This window comes from Aquarana catesbeiana, linkage group LG12, assembly GCF_042186555.1.
Source record: "Aquarana catesbeiana isolate 2022-GZ linkage group LG12, ASM4218655v1, whole genome shotgun sequence".
In the NCBI taxonomy this organism is placed as follows: domain Eukaryota; kingdom Metazoa; phylum Chordata; class Amphibia; order Anura; family Ranidae; genus Aquarana; species Aquarana catesbeiana.
The window spans coordinates 208,305,958-208,320,489 of record NC_133335.1 but is presented as its reverse complement, the minus strand read 5'-3'; the positions used below and the strand labels follow the sequence as shown (position 1 = coordinate 208,320,489).

The 14,532-nt window shown below is 45.2% G+C and overlaps 1 protein-coding gene across 1 annotated transcript in view; it reads left to right on the top strand.

The window, feature by feature from the left end:
- NFS1 (NFS1 cysteine desulfurase) overlaps nt 1-14,532 on the top strand; it is a 36,653-nt gene that overhangs the window by 11,967 nt on the left and 10,154 nt on the right. The window contains exons 5-9 of the mRNA XM_073606569.1: nt 2,741-2,893; nt 2,994-3,087; nt 6,938-7,072; nt 9,766-9,923; nt 12,661-12,766. Coding sequence (XP_073462670.1) covers nt 2,741-2,893; nt 2,994-3,087; nt 6,938-7,072; nt 9,766-9,923; nt 12,661-12,766 — 646 coding nt within the window. The remainder of the gene's footprint in view (nt 1-2,740; nt 2,894-2,993; nt 3,088-6,937; nt 7,073-9,765; nt 9,924-12,660; nt 12,767-14,532) is intronic.

The window sequence follows — 14,532 nt, the reverse complement described above, 5'->3', positions numbered from 1 at the left end:
GGTGGATGGATCCCGACCATATTGTTGCGGCCTTGCCCCAGCCTGGAGCGCCTCTGTGACAGCGGACTTCGGCACAGTAGAAGTACAGTCAAACGATTGTAGAGCCTCTTTTTTTTTTTTTTTTTCTCTTTCATTAAAATAAAAAAGATGTTATACTTGCCTGCTCAAACAAAATTTAATTATTGGTGTGTAAGGTGCCACATCCAAATAGCTAAACCAAAAGAAGAAATAACCCCTGACTGGACTTTAAAGGCACTGAGGTTCCATAATAAGTAAAAAAAAAGTATACGTTTTATTAATAGCATAATAACTTCATAGGATACAGAATAAAAAGGGGGGGATGTTAACAATATAATGCATATAGATTATGACAGTCACCACAGCGATTCGATTGATATTATTATCTATGGTTCACCCAACGCGTTTTGGAGTTTTCAAAATCTCCTTCGGGGGTACGTGAAAGGGTCAATCGTGTATGTTTTCTGAAACTGTCATATGCATAACATAATGACAAGAAAGTTGAGCGGAGTTGTGTCTTGGATCTGCCCGTCTGTGCTCTTTTTTGTTTCACATTAAGTATGGATGTGCTTGCTGAAAAGTGTCCAGAACGGCCCGGGAAAGGATGGTCACCCAATAGTGCTGAAGTCAAGAGAGAAGAGAGGCGTAACCCTTATGATGAGAGAATTAATGCTGCTCATTCACAGGCAATTGTGGTACGCTGCCAGACAGGTAGCCACTTGAATGATGTAAACGACCGTGTGAAGACACAATCCGGCATCCAACCTGATGGTGGTACTTACCTGCTCAGAGCAATCCCTTACCTCCTCTTCTGGAGTCCCCCGCTGGCACTGTCCTCCCCTTCTTCCCTCAAGCTCTGTGCGATTGGGGACACATGCAGGTGCACTCCCAAGCCAGGCTGTGTGTGCCTGTAGACACACAAAGTAAGGCTCGGCCACGGCCTCTGCTCCCTCCTCACAGGTGCCTATGTATTCTGCTGCTCTCAGAGTCTCCAGTAAGAGCAGGGAGGGAAGAGAGGAGAGCTAAAGCTGGACACAGCTCCAGGTCGACCGAGGACCCGGGTAAGTGTTTAGGGCTAGGAAAAAGGGAAAGTAGTATTCAAGCTTTTTATTTTATTTATTTTTAAATCTGTACAGCCTCCTCCTCTGCTCCCTGCTCAGTTGTACAGCGGCCAGGGGTGTACACATGCCGCACCCACAATGCCTTGCTTCGAGGCAGGAATTGTACTCTGTTGTGCATTCAAGTGAATGAGACCGACCTGCAGCCCGATTACATGGTAATTATGGGGTTAAAACAGGTGGTGAGGAGACACCGCCTGGATCAATAACCACAGGATCAATAACTTCCCTACTGACAGAATGATGATCTGCTTTGTTTACATAGCCAGATCACCGTACTGCCTGTGTACCAAATGATCAGCGGGTGCCGGCAGACATCAGGTTCGCTGTACCCACTGATCAGCTCCCGCTGTGTAAAAGATACACCTCCTCATCACCTGGCTATTGGAGTCAGAAAAGCAATCCAAAAGTGCTTCAGACAGCAAAGCAAGTCTAAACGAGGTAATAGTTTTTTTTGAAGGCTTTGAGGTGTTGCAAAGCACAACGAAAGCATCATGAGGTATAATTTCTGAAGCAAGGGGAAGGAAGCTCTGTGACATCTCAATACTATGAATAACCACGCCACTTCAATACTGGACACTTTCACCACCTTCCTACCCAGGCCAATTTTCAGCGCTGTCACGTTTTGAATGACAAATGCACGGTCATGCAACACTGTACCCATATGAAATTTTTAGCATTTTTATTTCACGTTTGCAAATAAGTAATTTTTCTCCTTCAATGATGAGGCTGCACTGAGGGGGGGACACTGATGATCAGTGCCCTAATTATCTGTGTGTGTGTCTCCTATCACACTTGCCGGTTACCAGCTCTGCTTTCCTCACGCTGTGACAGCACGTGAGGAAAGTACTGCCACAAACCAGCAAGTCTGTTTAAATTGTGATCAGCTGTTATTGGACACAGCTGATCACATGGTAAAGGGCCATTGTGATTGGCCCTCTACTGCAATCAACTGTGTCCAAAGAACACAGCGATCACAGAGCACTCCGGATGCATGCCCCAGGGAGCGCACCGAGAGGATGTCCATGGATGCTCTCCCAGGAACAACATAGACGTGCTGTAACCGACTTTCAGCTATAGGGCAGTAATGAAGTGGTTATGAACCATCCTGACTTCTTGCAGCATCTTTACCTTTCACACTAGCATGAAATGCATCTGATGATTTGCAAAAGAAACCAGTGCTGAGAGAGATGAGGGGGCTATAACTGGTGACCTTCTTTTTAAAAAATGCCAGCTGCCTAGCTGTTTCTGGCTTCAGAATATGAGTAACTGATCTAGAACAGACATGCTTGTCAGTAGAGTTGCGATGAAGTAAGAACTGCTGATCTGTGTATTTGTTCCGGCTCTACGATTTATATTGTAGTGAGGTCTTTGCAACAGAAAGACCGTCAGGTGACTAACGGTTTCAGAGAGAGGTCAGCAAAGGCAGCCTTTTCAGTAGAGGGGCCAACATGACCACCAGAGAACCAGAGACTTTAGAAGGAAGCCTGCAATGGCAGTCCATGTATTTCCTGATGACAGGTTTCCTTAACATTGTGGGGTGTTTATTTTCAATGAACTTCTTTTGTTTCTGATATTGGTCCTCTTGTTTTATTTGTATCAAGGGAGTAGCCAGATTCTACAAGTCCCGCAAGAAACACCTCATCACCACTCAGACTGAACATAAGTGTGTCCTGGATTCATGCCGCTCATTAGAAGCTGAAGGATTTCAGGTCACTTACCTTCCTGTCCAAACGAACGGCATAGTGGACTTAAAGGTGACAGTCACATCTGTTTCTCATTATATTTTGTGATCATGTAGCAGATGTTTTTGTTGTTTTTCCTTTCTTTTAAAGGCACGGTTATTTTTGCTTTTAGGTTCTAGAAGAGGCCATCCGACCGGACACTAGTCTGGTATCGGTTATGGCTGTGAACAATGAGATAGGAGTGAAACAACCTATAGCAGACATAGGTTAGTATCCATTTTTTTTACCTTTACATTTTTTTTTTTTTTTTAAACTGAACTCCAGGTAAACCGCTAGATACATTGATGGATTACATAAATGGGGAACTTTTGTACCTGTTTCACACAGCACAGTTCTGCCTGCAGTCAAGAGGGAACCTTATCATTCTCTATTGCCGTTTCACTTTTGCTAACAGGTCCTCTCTGCACCCTAACTTTTGACTGGACAGTAAAGGGAAAAATGGCCCACTAATATGCTGTTCTCATTGTCAGCTTGCTTTCTCTTCACATCATCATTCTCCTTGCATTGCAGTACAGCTGATTGGCTCCTTGTGCTGCTAAAAAATATTTTTTTTTTAACTTTTTTTTTTTTAATTTTACATATGTAGCGGTATCCTCTTGAGGGCTGCTGAGTGTTGTGGTCCGTCTGTCACCCTGCCCAGCCAGGAACACAGTTGTCATTCGCCCTCGGGCAGAAAACCAGTCCATGAAATTTTTGCATTTTTATTGAGGGGAATAAACTTGCATAGGGTATTTATGAGATGCCCAGATGATTAGGAACAATTCAGGGACTTGAGACTATATACAACTCCAGTATATACACCTCCTTTCTTCTCTCCAGCACATCACTTGCATGCAGACTATCTCTCCTCAACACCTCACTTGCTTGCAGACTATCTCTCCTCAACACCTCCAGCACATCACTTGCTTCCACTTCCCGGACCAGCAAGCAATTTATTTTAGGCCTGACACTGGCTCAGCCAGGCCTAAGGTGAATGCCCTTTGAAAAATATGTAGGTAGTCCTAGTGCTAGATGTTGACGTGGCTACTGCTCCCAGCACCACATCTTCAGGCCCTGCCAGCCCACCTGGCTGCAGCTGCCTCTCTCCACTGCCCATGCCAGCACAGTCCTCTCCACTGGCTCTGCACCCATCCCAGACTGCACTCCCCTAGTCCTCTCAGGCGTGCCTCCCCAGTCCTCTCCTGACTGTGTGTCACTTTCCAGCCCTCTTGGCTGCGACCTGTTGCTCCTCCCTGGAGACTTGCCTGGTAGTGCTATGTCCTGCTGTCCTCTCTGTGCTCCTGTCCAGGACACCTCCACGTGTTCTTAGAAGGTCCCATCCGCACCCGAGCCCAGGCCCAAGGTCACCCCCCCCCCCCCCAGACTAGGGAGCTCCCTCAAAGGCCACGACAGTCCTCTTCCTTTTTTTTTTTTTTTTTTCCATTATTTTATTTATTCAAAGAAGACGGTCAAAGTCCAACATCTGTGCACACACAGTCTGTTATCTTACATCACATTGCAGTTATACATTATATACGAGGGCACTTTATTACATCCAAAGGACAGTATGGCATTCTGCTATCTGAGGCGTCTCTCATATTTTCATGTAAAAGGTGCTTAAATGCCTTGGTACTGGGTGTACACAAGGCAGCAATACTGGTGGTGCAGCTATGCTGCCCTTTAGTGGGTCCCGGACTGGTCCTAGTCCATTTTTTAAAGTTTTATGTATTAGGAAAGTTTGGATCCCGTAAATTCGGGTCCATGGAACCATGAAGGAGGAGATAGAGGAGAATAGCAAGGGATTAGATAGGGGAAAAGAGAAAGGAAAGAAGTTAGAGAGGAGCAATTGGGGGAAGGTGGAGGGAGAGGGAGGGGGGCTGGGGGGTGAGAAGGGGGATGAGAAGGGGGATGGGAATGTGGAGGTTAACTTTGTGTTCACCCGCCAACCGTGGGGGGAACCAGGCAAGGCCCCTGGGTGCTCTGTAGCCAGTAGGGTCGTTAGTTAGTAGGGTGACTTTAGTAATTCAGGTCACCGTCAAGGAGGGTTCTTCCTTCGTCTGAAAAGATAAAGACATTCCAGGGCAACCAGGTCTTGGAGTATCGCTCCTGTTGGTGTCGCGCCAGCAGAACTAGGTATTCCATTCTACTTATTTCCTTTACTTTTCGAATCCACATCCCTACTGTCGGTTGCGGGGATTTCCACTTAAGGGATGCAAGCTTTAGCAGTGTCAAGAAGGTGACCAATTATAGATTTTTTGTATATCTTCCCTGGTATATTGGAAGCATGTAGGAGGAAGAATGCTGGGTTATTCCATATTTTGCGTTCTGTGAGTTTTTGGAGGATGCGTTGGACCTCCGTCCAAAAGTGTTGTAGTTTGGGGCAGGTCCAAAAATATGTATGATGGTGCCCTTGTCTCCCTGGCATCTACAACACTGATCAGAAGTGTCTGGAAAGATTTTCTTCAGTCTCACTGGGGTTCTATATCACGTGGTGAGAATCTTAAGGCCATGACAGTCTAGCACTCCATCTCCAGCTTCCTTCCGAACAACATCTCCCTAGCTTGGCTGACCCTGGGTATTTAAGGGGGCCTTCCCCCTGCCAATCCAAGTTGGAGATTGGTCAGGGCTCCCCAGAACACCCCAGACAGCTGCTCCCCACCTCTCCTTCCTTTCCAGAAAACACTAGCACACTCTGGGAAGAAGTGGGAGGTCTTGGTGATGCTGCCTTTGAGTCACCCAGCTCTGCTCTAAGTCACTCCCAACCCAGATCAAAACTGGAAATTTACCTACAAAAAACATTGTGGTACACATAGATGCATAGTCGGGTTAAAAAAAGACACCAGTCTATCCAGTTCAACCTGTGGTGTGTGTGTGTATGTGTTTATGTCAATAGTCATTTCCATATCCCTGTATGTTGTGATCATTAAGATGCCATCTAATAGTTTTTTAAACTATCGACACTCCCCGCTGATACCACTGCTTGTGGAAAAGAATTCCACATCCTTACCCTCTATGCAGTGGCGGCCCATCCATATGGGGCGCACGGGCGCCGGCCCCCAATTCATGAGTCCGGCCCCTAAATCTACATGCAGGGCTCCAGATGCATGGATTTCAGTAGGGGTTTTTATTTATTTATTATAGAAACACAGCCTGATGCATGAAGGTAAAAAACCCTCTGTGTTCAGCAGCGCCCCCACCCCCACCCCCTTAAAACTTACCTGAGCTCCATCTCGAACCAGCGATGTGCACGAGAGCCTCGGCTTTCCTGGATCTTTCACTCCTCATTGACTGAGACAGCAGCGATATCCATTGTCTCCCGCTACAGTCAATCACAACCAGTCAGCCAATGAGGAGAGAGCTGTTCAGGGCCGAGTCTCACTCAGTGTGTTTTTTTATAAAAAAAAGAAAACTCTTTAACCACTTCCCCCCTGTAGGATGTCGTATGACTTCCTGGATTTTTGCAGGCATAATCCCAGTATCTTTTTTTTTTTTTTTTTCCCCCTCTAATGTAAAAGCCATCCTAGTGCTGATTGGCCTCTGGATTGCTTTTACAGGCAGTGGGAAGGGACTCCCTAACCCCCCCCCCCCCCAACCCCGCCTTGCCCACTGGTACCTCTCCGTGCTCCCCCATGCGATCAGGAAGCCTGGGATCTGAGGGCTGAGCTGCGCTGTGTGTGTATATGAATGCACAAAGCCCACACAGGTGCTCACATAGCACCCAGAGGATGTAAGCGCGGCCAGCTGGGGAGCCACCAAAAGAGAGGTAAGCGTCCTCTGTACAATATCGTTGCACAGAGCAGGTAAGTATAATCGCTTATTTTTACTTTAATAAAAAAATGTGCCTTTTTAATATTACTTTAGGTATACCCGTGTAAATGAAGCTTAAGCCTAACTTTGTGTTCTCCCTGCTTTTACATTTTTTTTTTTTTTTTTTACAAAACTCTTTGTAATTTAACGGGTGGCTTTAAAGATGCCAAAATAAACCCTTGTAAGTCATTGTACCCAAATATATAATTTTTTTCTTTACTTATATATATTCGTATTTATTCAATTTTACCTTCTCTGTTCTGTCTCCAGCACATATCTGCAATTCCAGAAAAGTCTTCTTTCACACTGATGCGGCACAGGCTGTCGGCAAGATTCCAATGAATGTGAACCAAATGAAGATTGATCTGATGAGCATAAGTGGTCATAAAATCTATGGCCCAAAAGGTAATCTCTTATTTTTGTACATTTTTTTTTATTTTTTTAAATTTTATTTATTTATTTATTTTTTAATTCAGTTTTCTAAAATAAGGTATTTTAATATTTGCATCTATCTATCTATCTATCTATCTATCTATCTATCTATCTATCTATCTATCTATCTATCTATCTATCTATCTATCTATCTATCTATCTATCATCAATACATAATTTAATGTGTTAAATTGCAACAAGTGCAAGTACCCACTTTGGCTCAAGCTGGCCATACACCTATAGATTATCTGCAGATTTTCTATGGTTAGATGGAAAAAGTACAACAGATTTCTCCATGTTCGCTAAACTGTGTGGATGGAGGAATCTCCCACTTTTTCCATCTAACCATAGAAAATCTGCAGATAATCTATAGGTGTGTGGCCAGCCTTAGTTTCCACTCCTACAATCACTGTACTGTTGAGCTCAGACTGGCAGAGAGAAAAATAACAGAAGGAGCCAATCGGTTGTGCTGCAATGCTCATGTGCTCACAAGTAACATGCTGAGAAGAGGAGGAAGCAGTCTGTTACTTGTGTTTTTTTTTTTTTTTTTACTGTTTAGTTACAGGCTGGGAGAGGGACAAGACCTGTAAGTGTTACTTCAAGCAGGGCGCCACCCAAAAGGGGAAACTCCGCTTGTCTGCCTCCTCCCTCCCCATCCACTGCCACATTTAGCACCTTTTGTGGGGGAGCGGTTACCAGGTTTTGACAGGTACCCGCTCCCACTTCCGGTTGAGTTTGCCACGGACAACTCAGCCAGAAGTTCAACCGCCCCGTCCCCTGCAGCTGGCCCAATCAGAGAGCGCAGCGCACTTCGTGCATGCGCAGTAGGGAACCAGCTGTGAGATGGGGGCAGCAGTACCCGATAGCCGATTTTAAAAATTGGCTCGGGTGAAAACACCGCTGGATTCCTGGACAGGCAAGTGTCCGAATATTAAAAGCCAGCAGCTAAAGTATTTGTAGCTGCTGAATTTTTTTTTTTTTTTTCTGCAGGAGCCCGGAGCTCCTCTTTAAAGCTTAACTCCAGCCAAACTGCTAAATACCCAGTAGAAATACATAGCAAAGCAGGAGAGCCTACTTTTTCAAAGCTGCAGTTGCAAAGCTGAAGTCCAGCCTCAACCTCAATCTTTCTCAGTTGTACAGGCTCCACTCCTGTACTGAAATATCTTACCCTGATTTCTGTGCACACTCTGAGCTTCTCACAGTGTACATTAGAAGCTGCAGCAAGTCCAAAAAAGCCCACTTCATTTCCTGGATAGAGGTTATCCAGCATCATCCAACGCTTTTCTTCCAACCTGTTTCTTTTTTTCATTACAAATGCTTGGGTATGCCCACTCCTCTAGACTAATGTTCAGCAACTAAGATATTTTTATATTTGCATAGTTCCTCCCAAGAGCCAGCCCATAGCTTGCATCAAGGTTGGGGGCTCTTGAGAGGAGTACTGAGGCAGGGTGCTGTGATGGTTTCAGGAAGTTATGTACAGCACTGTACCAGCTCCTCCCACCAGCAATGATCTGCCTGCAAATGCATAGACAAGCACAAAGACCTAGCGATGACATCCCCGGATCTAAAAAATGTATTTATTGAAAGTGGAAAAGTTTTATTTATAATTTTCATTAGCATGTTAATACAGGGGGGCGGGAGTGAATCGGCAAGGGTAAAATATAAGCAGATTGAACTTCAGCTTTAAGCAGCTGCAGATTCTGAATATTAAAGGAGTTGTAAACCCTCAGGAATGCATTAAAGTGAAAAACTTTTTCTGATGCAGCTGCCCCCCAGAGCACCCATTTTACTTACCTGAACCCAATTGTTCCAGAGACAGGGGCGAGCACAGCAGCTCCAGCCGCTGTCTCGGGTCCTCACTGGATAGATTGTTAGCAGCGGGAGCCATTGGCTCTCGCTGCTGTCAATCAAATCAAGTGACCCGGGGGTTGGGGTCGAGTCTTGCTGTCTCTGTCAACGGAAGCAGCAGTAGGACCCAGGAGCGCACCCGCACGAGTGCTCCCTGGGGGCGCTCGAGAAGAGGAGGAGCCAGGAGTGCCACGGGGGGACCCGAGAAAAGGAGGATCGGGGCCACTCTGTGCAAAATCATTGCACAGAGGAGGTAAGTATAAACATGTTTAAAAAAAAAAAAAAAAAACTAAGCTTTACAATCACTTTAAAGTGTTCCAGCCACTTCTGTGGTGTTATTATTATTCACGATTTATATAGCGCCAACAGTTTACACAGCGCTTTACAATGTAGAGGGGGGACAGCACAATTGCAGTACAGTTCAATTACAGTACAGCTACAAAAAGTGTATCTGGTGATTTTTAATAAACACACACTCACCTTATCCACGGTCCAGCGATGCAGCCTTCCGAAGCCTCGCTTCTCTCCTTCTCCTCTTTGCGGTGGCCGCATTTCAAGTACGGGCACCCGGCTGTGACAGCTTGCGGCTTTACAGCCAGGTGCCCACACTTGCAATGCGCAGAGTTGCACTGCGTGTCCTGAATTGCCAGGCAATCTTCCGGGACCTGTGATGTGTCCCAGAAGATTGGGCTGGGTACCTGTCAAATCTAGGTACCCACTCTTTTCTCTGTTCTTTGAATATGAAGCTACAAAACGCTTCTGGTCTTGGGTGGTTACTATCAGCTGTTTATCCTTCCTTTTTTTTTTTTTTTTTTAAGGTGTAGGAGCAATTTATGTTCGCCGGCGACCTAGAGTACGAGTGGAGGCCTTGATGAGCGGTGGAGGTCAGGAGAGAGGCCTGAGATCTGGTACAGTTCCAACTCCGCTTACTGTGGGATTTGGGGCAGCCTGTGAGATATCTCAGCAGGAGTTAGAGGTAAATGGTCTGCTTTATATGATAAAATAGGATTGCAGATTAATACTAGATTAGGACAAACCCATCAGATTTTTTATTAATGCATTTTTTTTGGGGGGTGTTATAGCAGGCGTGCCTGCACTGAGATCAGAAGGGTTGCTTATACAGTGGGTAAAATAAGTATTTGATCCCCTGCAGATTGTTTAAGTTTTCCCACTTACCAAGAAGTGAAGGGTCTATAATTATTATTTATATTTATCATCGGTGTATTTTATATTAGACAGAGACAGAAAAAAAATCCAGAAAAAAACACATGATACAAATATTATAAACTGACTTGCAGTTTATAGAGTAAAATAAGTATTTGGTCCTATACCAACCAACAATAATTCTGACTCCCACAGACTATGCCCATGTAGTACACAGATTAGTCCTGTGAATTTAAGAAGGTGCTCCTAACGACAACTGTCCACAGAATATTTCTTCCATTCAAACCCACCATCATGGGCAAGACCAAAAAGCTGTCAAAGAGAAAAGAAGGAGACTTTTACCATGTCAAAAATCAATGTAGTGGCCACATCCCTAGTTTGTGTAGAACAAAAGAATTTACCCCCTATGTTTGGGACTTTGAAGGCCACAGACAATGATATGTGTAGAAAAAGAATTTTATTACATAAAAAGAATGATGCAAGATCACAACAAATGATCAAACATTAAAAGATGTCTAGCATCTGACATTGTATGCATGTGACCAACATAACAGACAACATAAAAAAAACTGTGACAGTGCATATGAAAATAACACTAGTACTCTCCAGTGGATGATAATCCCTGGTACCCGACGCGATTCCAGTTTAATACCTTAGACGAAGGGCAAACGTACAAAATCTGCTGGGGATCAAATAATTTTTCTCCTACTTTATGTGTATGCAGCTCCCTCTGCCCTGGTGACTTCTCTGTGCCCTTTAACCACATCCCGCCCGGCCTATAGCAGAATGACGGCCGGGCAGTGGTTCAGTTATCCTGGCTGAGCGTCATATGACGTCCAGCAGGTTAACTTTCGGCGTGCCCGTGGGGGTGTGCACTGAGGCAGTCGGTGATGCGGTGTGTCAGTCTGACACACCGCTACATCAAACTCAGTAAAGAGCCTCTGACGGAGGCTCTTTACCATGTGATCAGCCACGTCCAATCACGGCTGATCACGATGTAAACAGGAAGAGCAGTTTATCGGATTTTCCTCACTCGTGTCTGACAGACGCGAGTAGAGGAGAGCCGATCGGCGGCTCTCCTGACAGGGATGCCCAGTGTGCCCAATATATGCCAATCAGTGCCCACAAATGGTGCCAGTCAGTGCCGACTATGTATGATCAGATCAGTGGTGCCTATCGGTGCCGCCTCGTTGAAGGAGAAAACGTACTTATTTACAAAATTTTATAACAGAAACAAAAAGACCTTTTTTTTTTCTAAATTTTCGGTCTTTTTTTATTTGTTGCGCAAAAAATAAAAAACCCCAGCAGTGATCAAATGCCACCAAAAGAAAGCTCTATTTGTGGGAACAAAATAATAAAAAAATGTGTTTGGGTACAGTGTAGCATGACCGCGCAATTGTCATTCAAACAACAGCGTGCAACAGCGCTGAAAGCTAAAAATTGGCTTGGGCAGGAAGGGGGTGTAAGTGCCCAGTATTGAAGTGGTTAATAACTTCTCTAAACAATGTAGATGAAGATTCCTTTTGCATATTCAAGCAGGTCTTTTATAGTGGAAACTTTAGTATTATGGAAGAGTCAGGGATGTGATAGAACACTTGGAAACTGGGTGCTGGGTCTATAGCTTCTTGGCTACAGGATTTATCCTCTTCCTACCTGCAATCTGTCAGTGAACGTCCCCCAGCACGAGGCTGATGTCCCCTGCTGGGAATACCTTCATAAATCCTCTTATTGAGACTGGTAGCTGACTCTTTGTGTGGAGCAGATCCCAGTCGTGTGATTTTTATCAATTGCAGACTTCTGTAAAAATAAAAGCTACAGAGGAACACTGCCACCTATTTTTTTTTTTCATACTGTAATTGTCCAGTATTACAAAAATATTTATCAAAAGACTGTAGGGGAGATTTACTGAAACTGAATCTGGTGCAGCTGTGCATGGTAGCCAATCAGCTTCTAACTTAAACTTGTTCAATTAAGCTTTGACAATAAAACATGGAAGCTGACTGGTTTCTATGCAGAGCTGCACCAGATTTTGCATGCTCCAGTTTTAGTAAATCTCCCCCTATGCATATATATCAAAGTATCAAAAAATATTAATTAAAGACTCTAAATACAATTACATTTTATTACCGGAAGCCTGATGTTCCTAAAAAAACATAAACGTACTTTGAAATCTATTCATAATGTTATTATATTGCACATTTTATTGTCAAGTAAAATAACACAAGCTGACATCACTAAATTTAGACATAGAAAAGTGACGGCAGAAAAAGGCAGAGTGGTCCATTGAGTCTGCCCATTTATTTACTTATTTATTCATTTATTTTCTGTTAACCTAACTATCTAGTCTTTATTGACTTCTGGTGACCAAAAAGTTAACGCTAACTAATCCCATATTGGCTTTAATTTTTTTTTTCCAGCGATGGGCATCTATTCTAAAATATCTTCCCATGTATTGTATTATAAAAAGTTCAGTAGCTCTTAAAAATATGCAATAAATGAGGGAATTTTATATATATTAAGAGTGTTTTTGTATTTCTCTTCACTTTCAGTACGACCACAAAAGAATCAGCTACCTAGCAGATCGTTTGATCAAGAATATAATGCGTAATATTCCTGATGTTGTGTTGAATGGAGACCCTGAGCAGCGTTACCCAGGTATTAAAGTGATACAATATTAAAGATCATTATATATATTTTTTCTTAAAGCCACTAGAGCCGACTACTGCCGTCCCTTTAAGGGCTTTAGAATGTCTGGAGGAAGGGGGGCTTATGATCATGTCACCGCCGTGATTGGCCTTAATGCGACAACATCTTTTGTTTTTTAACCACTTACCAACCGGCCCATAGCCGAATGACGGCTGCAGGGCGGTTGGATAACTCTGGGTGGACGTACTATGACGTCCTCCCAGAATTCCCCTCTCGCGCGCCCCCTGGGGCGCGCACCCGAAGACATCCGTGACCGCCGGGTCCATCACGGATCCCGGTAAATGGCCGCTGATCGCGGCCGTTTACCATGTGATCGCGCCGTCAAATGACGGCGCGATCACATGTAAACAGACCGGCGTCATCTGATGACGCCGGTTCCTCTCCTCCCCTCCTGTGTACCGATCGGTACACTGTGGAGGAGAGGGAGATGGATGGATGTCTGCAGCGCTGTGGGCTGGATGTGTAGTGCCCACAGCGCTGCACAGAGACATCCATCCATCCATCCATCCATCCATCCATGCTCAGCCATCCCTACTACTATGCAATGCTGTGCAATACTCTGCAATACCCCCACAATACTCTGCAATGCTGTGCAATACTCTGCAATACCCCCACAATACTCTGCAATACCCCCACAATACTCTGCAATGCTGTGCAATACTCTGCAATGACCCCACAATACTCTGCAATGCCCCCACAATACTCTGCAATGCTGTGCAATACTCTGCAATACCCCCACAATACTCTGCAATGCTGTGCAATACTCTGCAATACCCCCACAATACTCTGCAATGCTGTGCAATACTCTGCAATACCCTCACAATACTCTGCAATGCCCCCACAATACTCTGCAATGCCCCCACAATACTCTGCAATGCCCCCACAATACTCTGCAATGCTGTGCAATACTCTGCAATGCCCCCACAATACTCTGCAATGCTGTGCAATACTCTGCAATACCCCCACAATACTCTGCAATGCTGTGCAATACTCTGCAATACCCTCACAATACTCTGCAATGCCCCCACAATACTCTGCAATGCCCCCACAATACTCTGCAATGCCCCCACAATACTCTGCAATGCTGTGCAATACTCTGCAATGCCCCCACAATACTCTGCAATGCCGCCATGCCCCCGCCATACTCTGCCATACCCCGCCATACTCTGCCATACCCCGCCATACTCTGCCATACCCCGCCATACTCTGCCATACCCCGCCATACTCTGCCATACCCCGCCATACTCTGCCATACCCCGCCATACTCTGCCATACCCCGCCATACTCTGCCATACCCCGCCATACTCTGCCATACCCCGCCATACTCTGCCATACCCCGCCATACTCTGCCATACCCCGCCATACTCTGCCATACCCCGCCATACTCTGCCATACCCCGCCATACTCTGCCATACCCCGCCATACTCTGCCATACCCCGCCATACTCTGCCATACCCCGCCATACTCTGCCATACCCCGCCATACTCTGCCATACCCCGCCATACTCTGCCATACCCCGCCATACTCTGCCATACCCCGCCATACTCTGCCATACCCCGCCATACTCTGCCATACCCCGCCATACTCTGCCATACCCCGCCATACTCTGCCATACCCCGCCATACTCTGCCATACCCCGCCATACTCTGCCATACCCCGCCATACTCTGCCATACCCCGCCATACTCTGCCATACCCCGCCATACTCTGCCATAC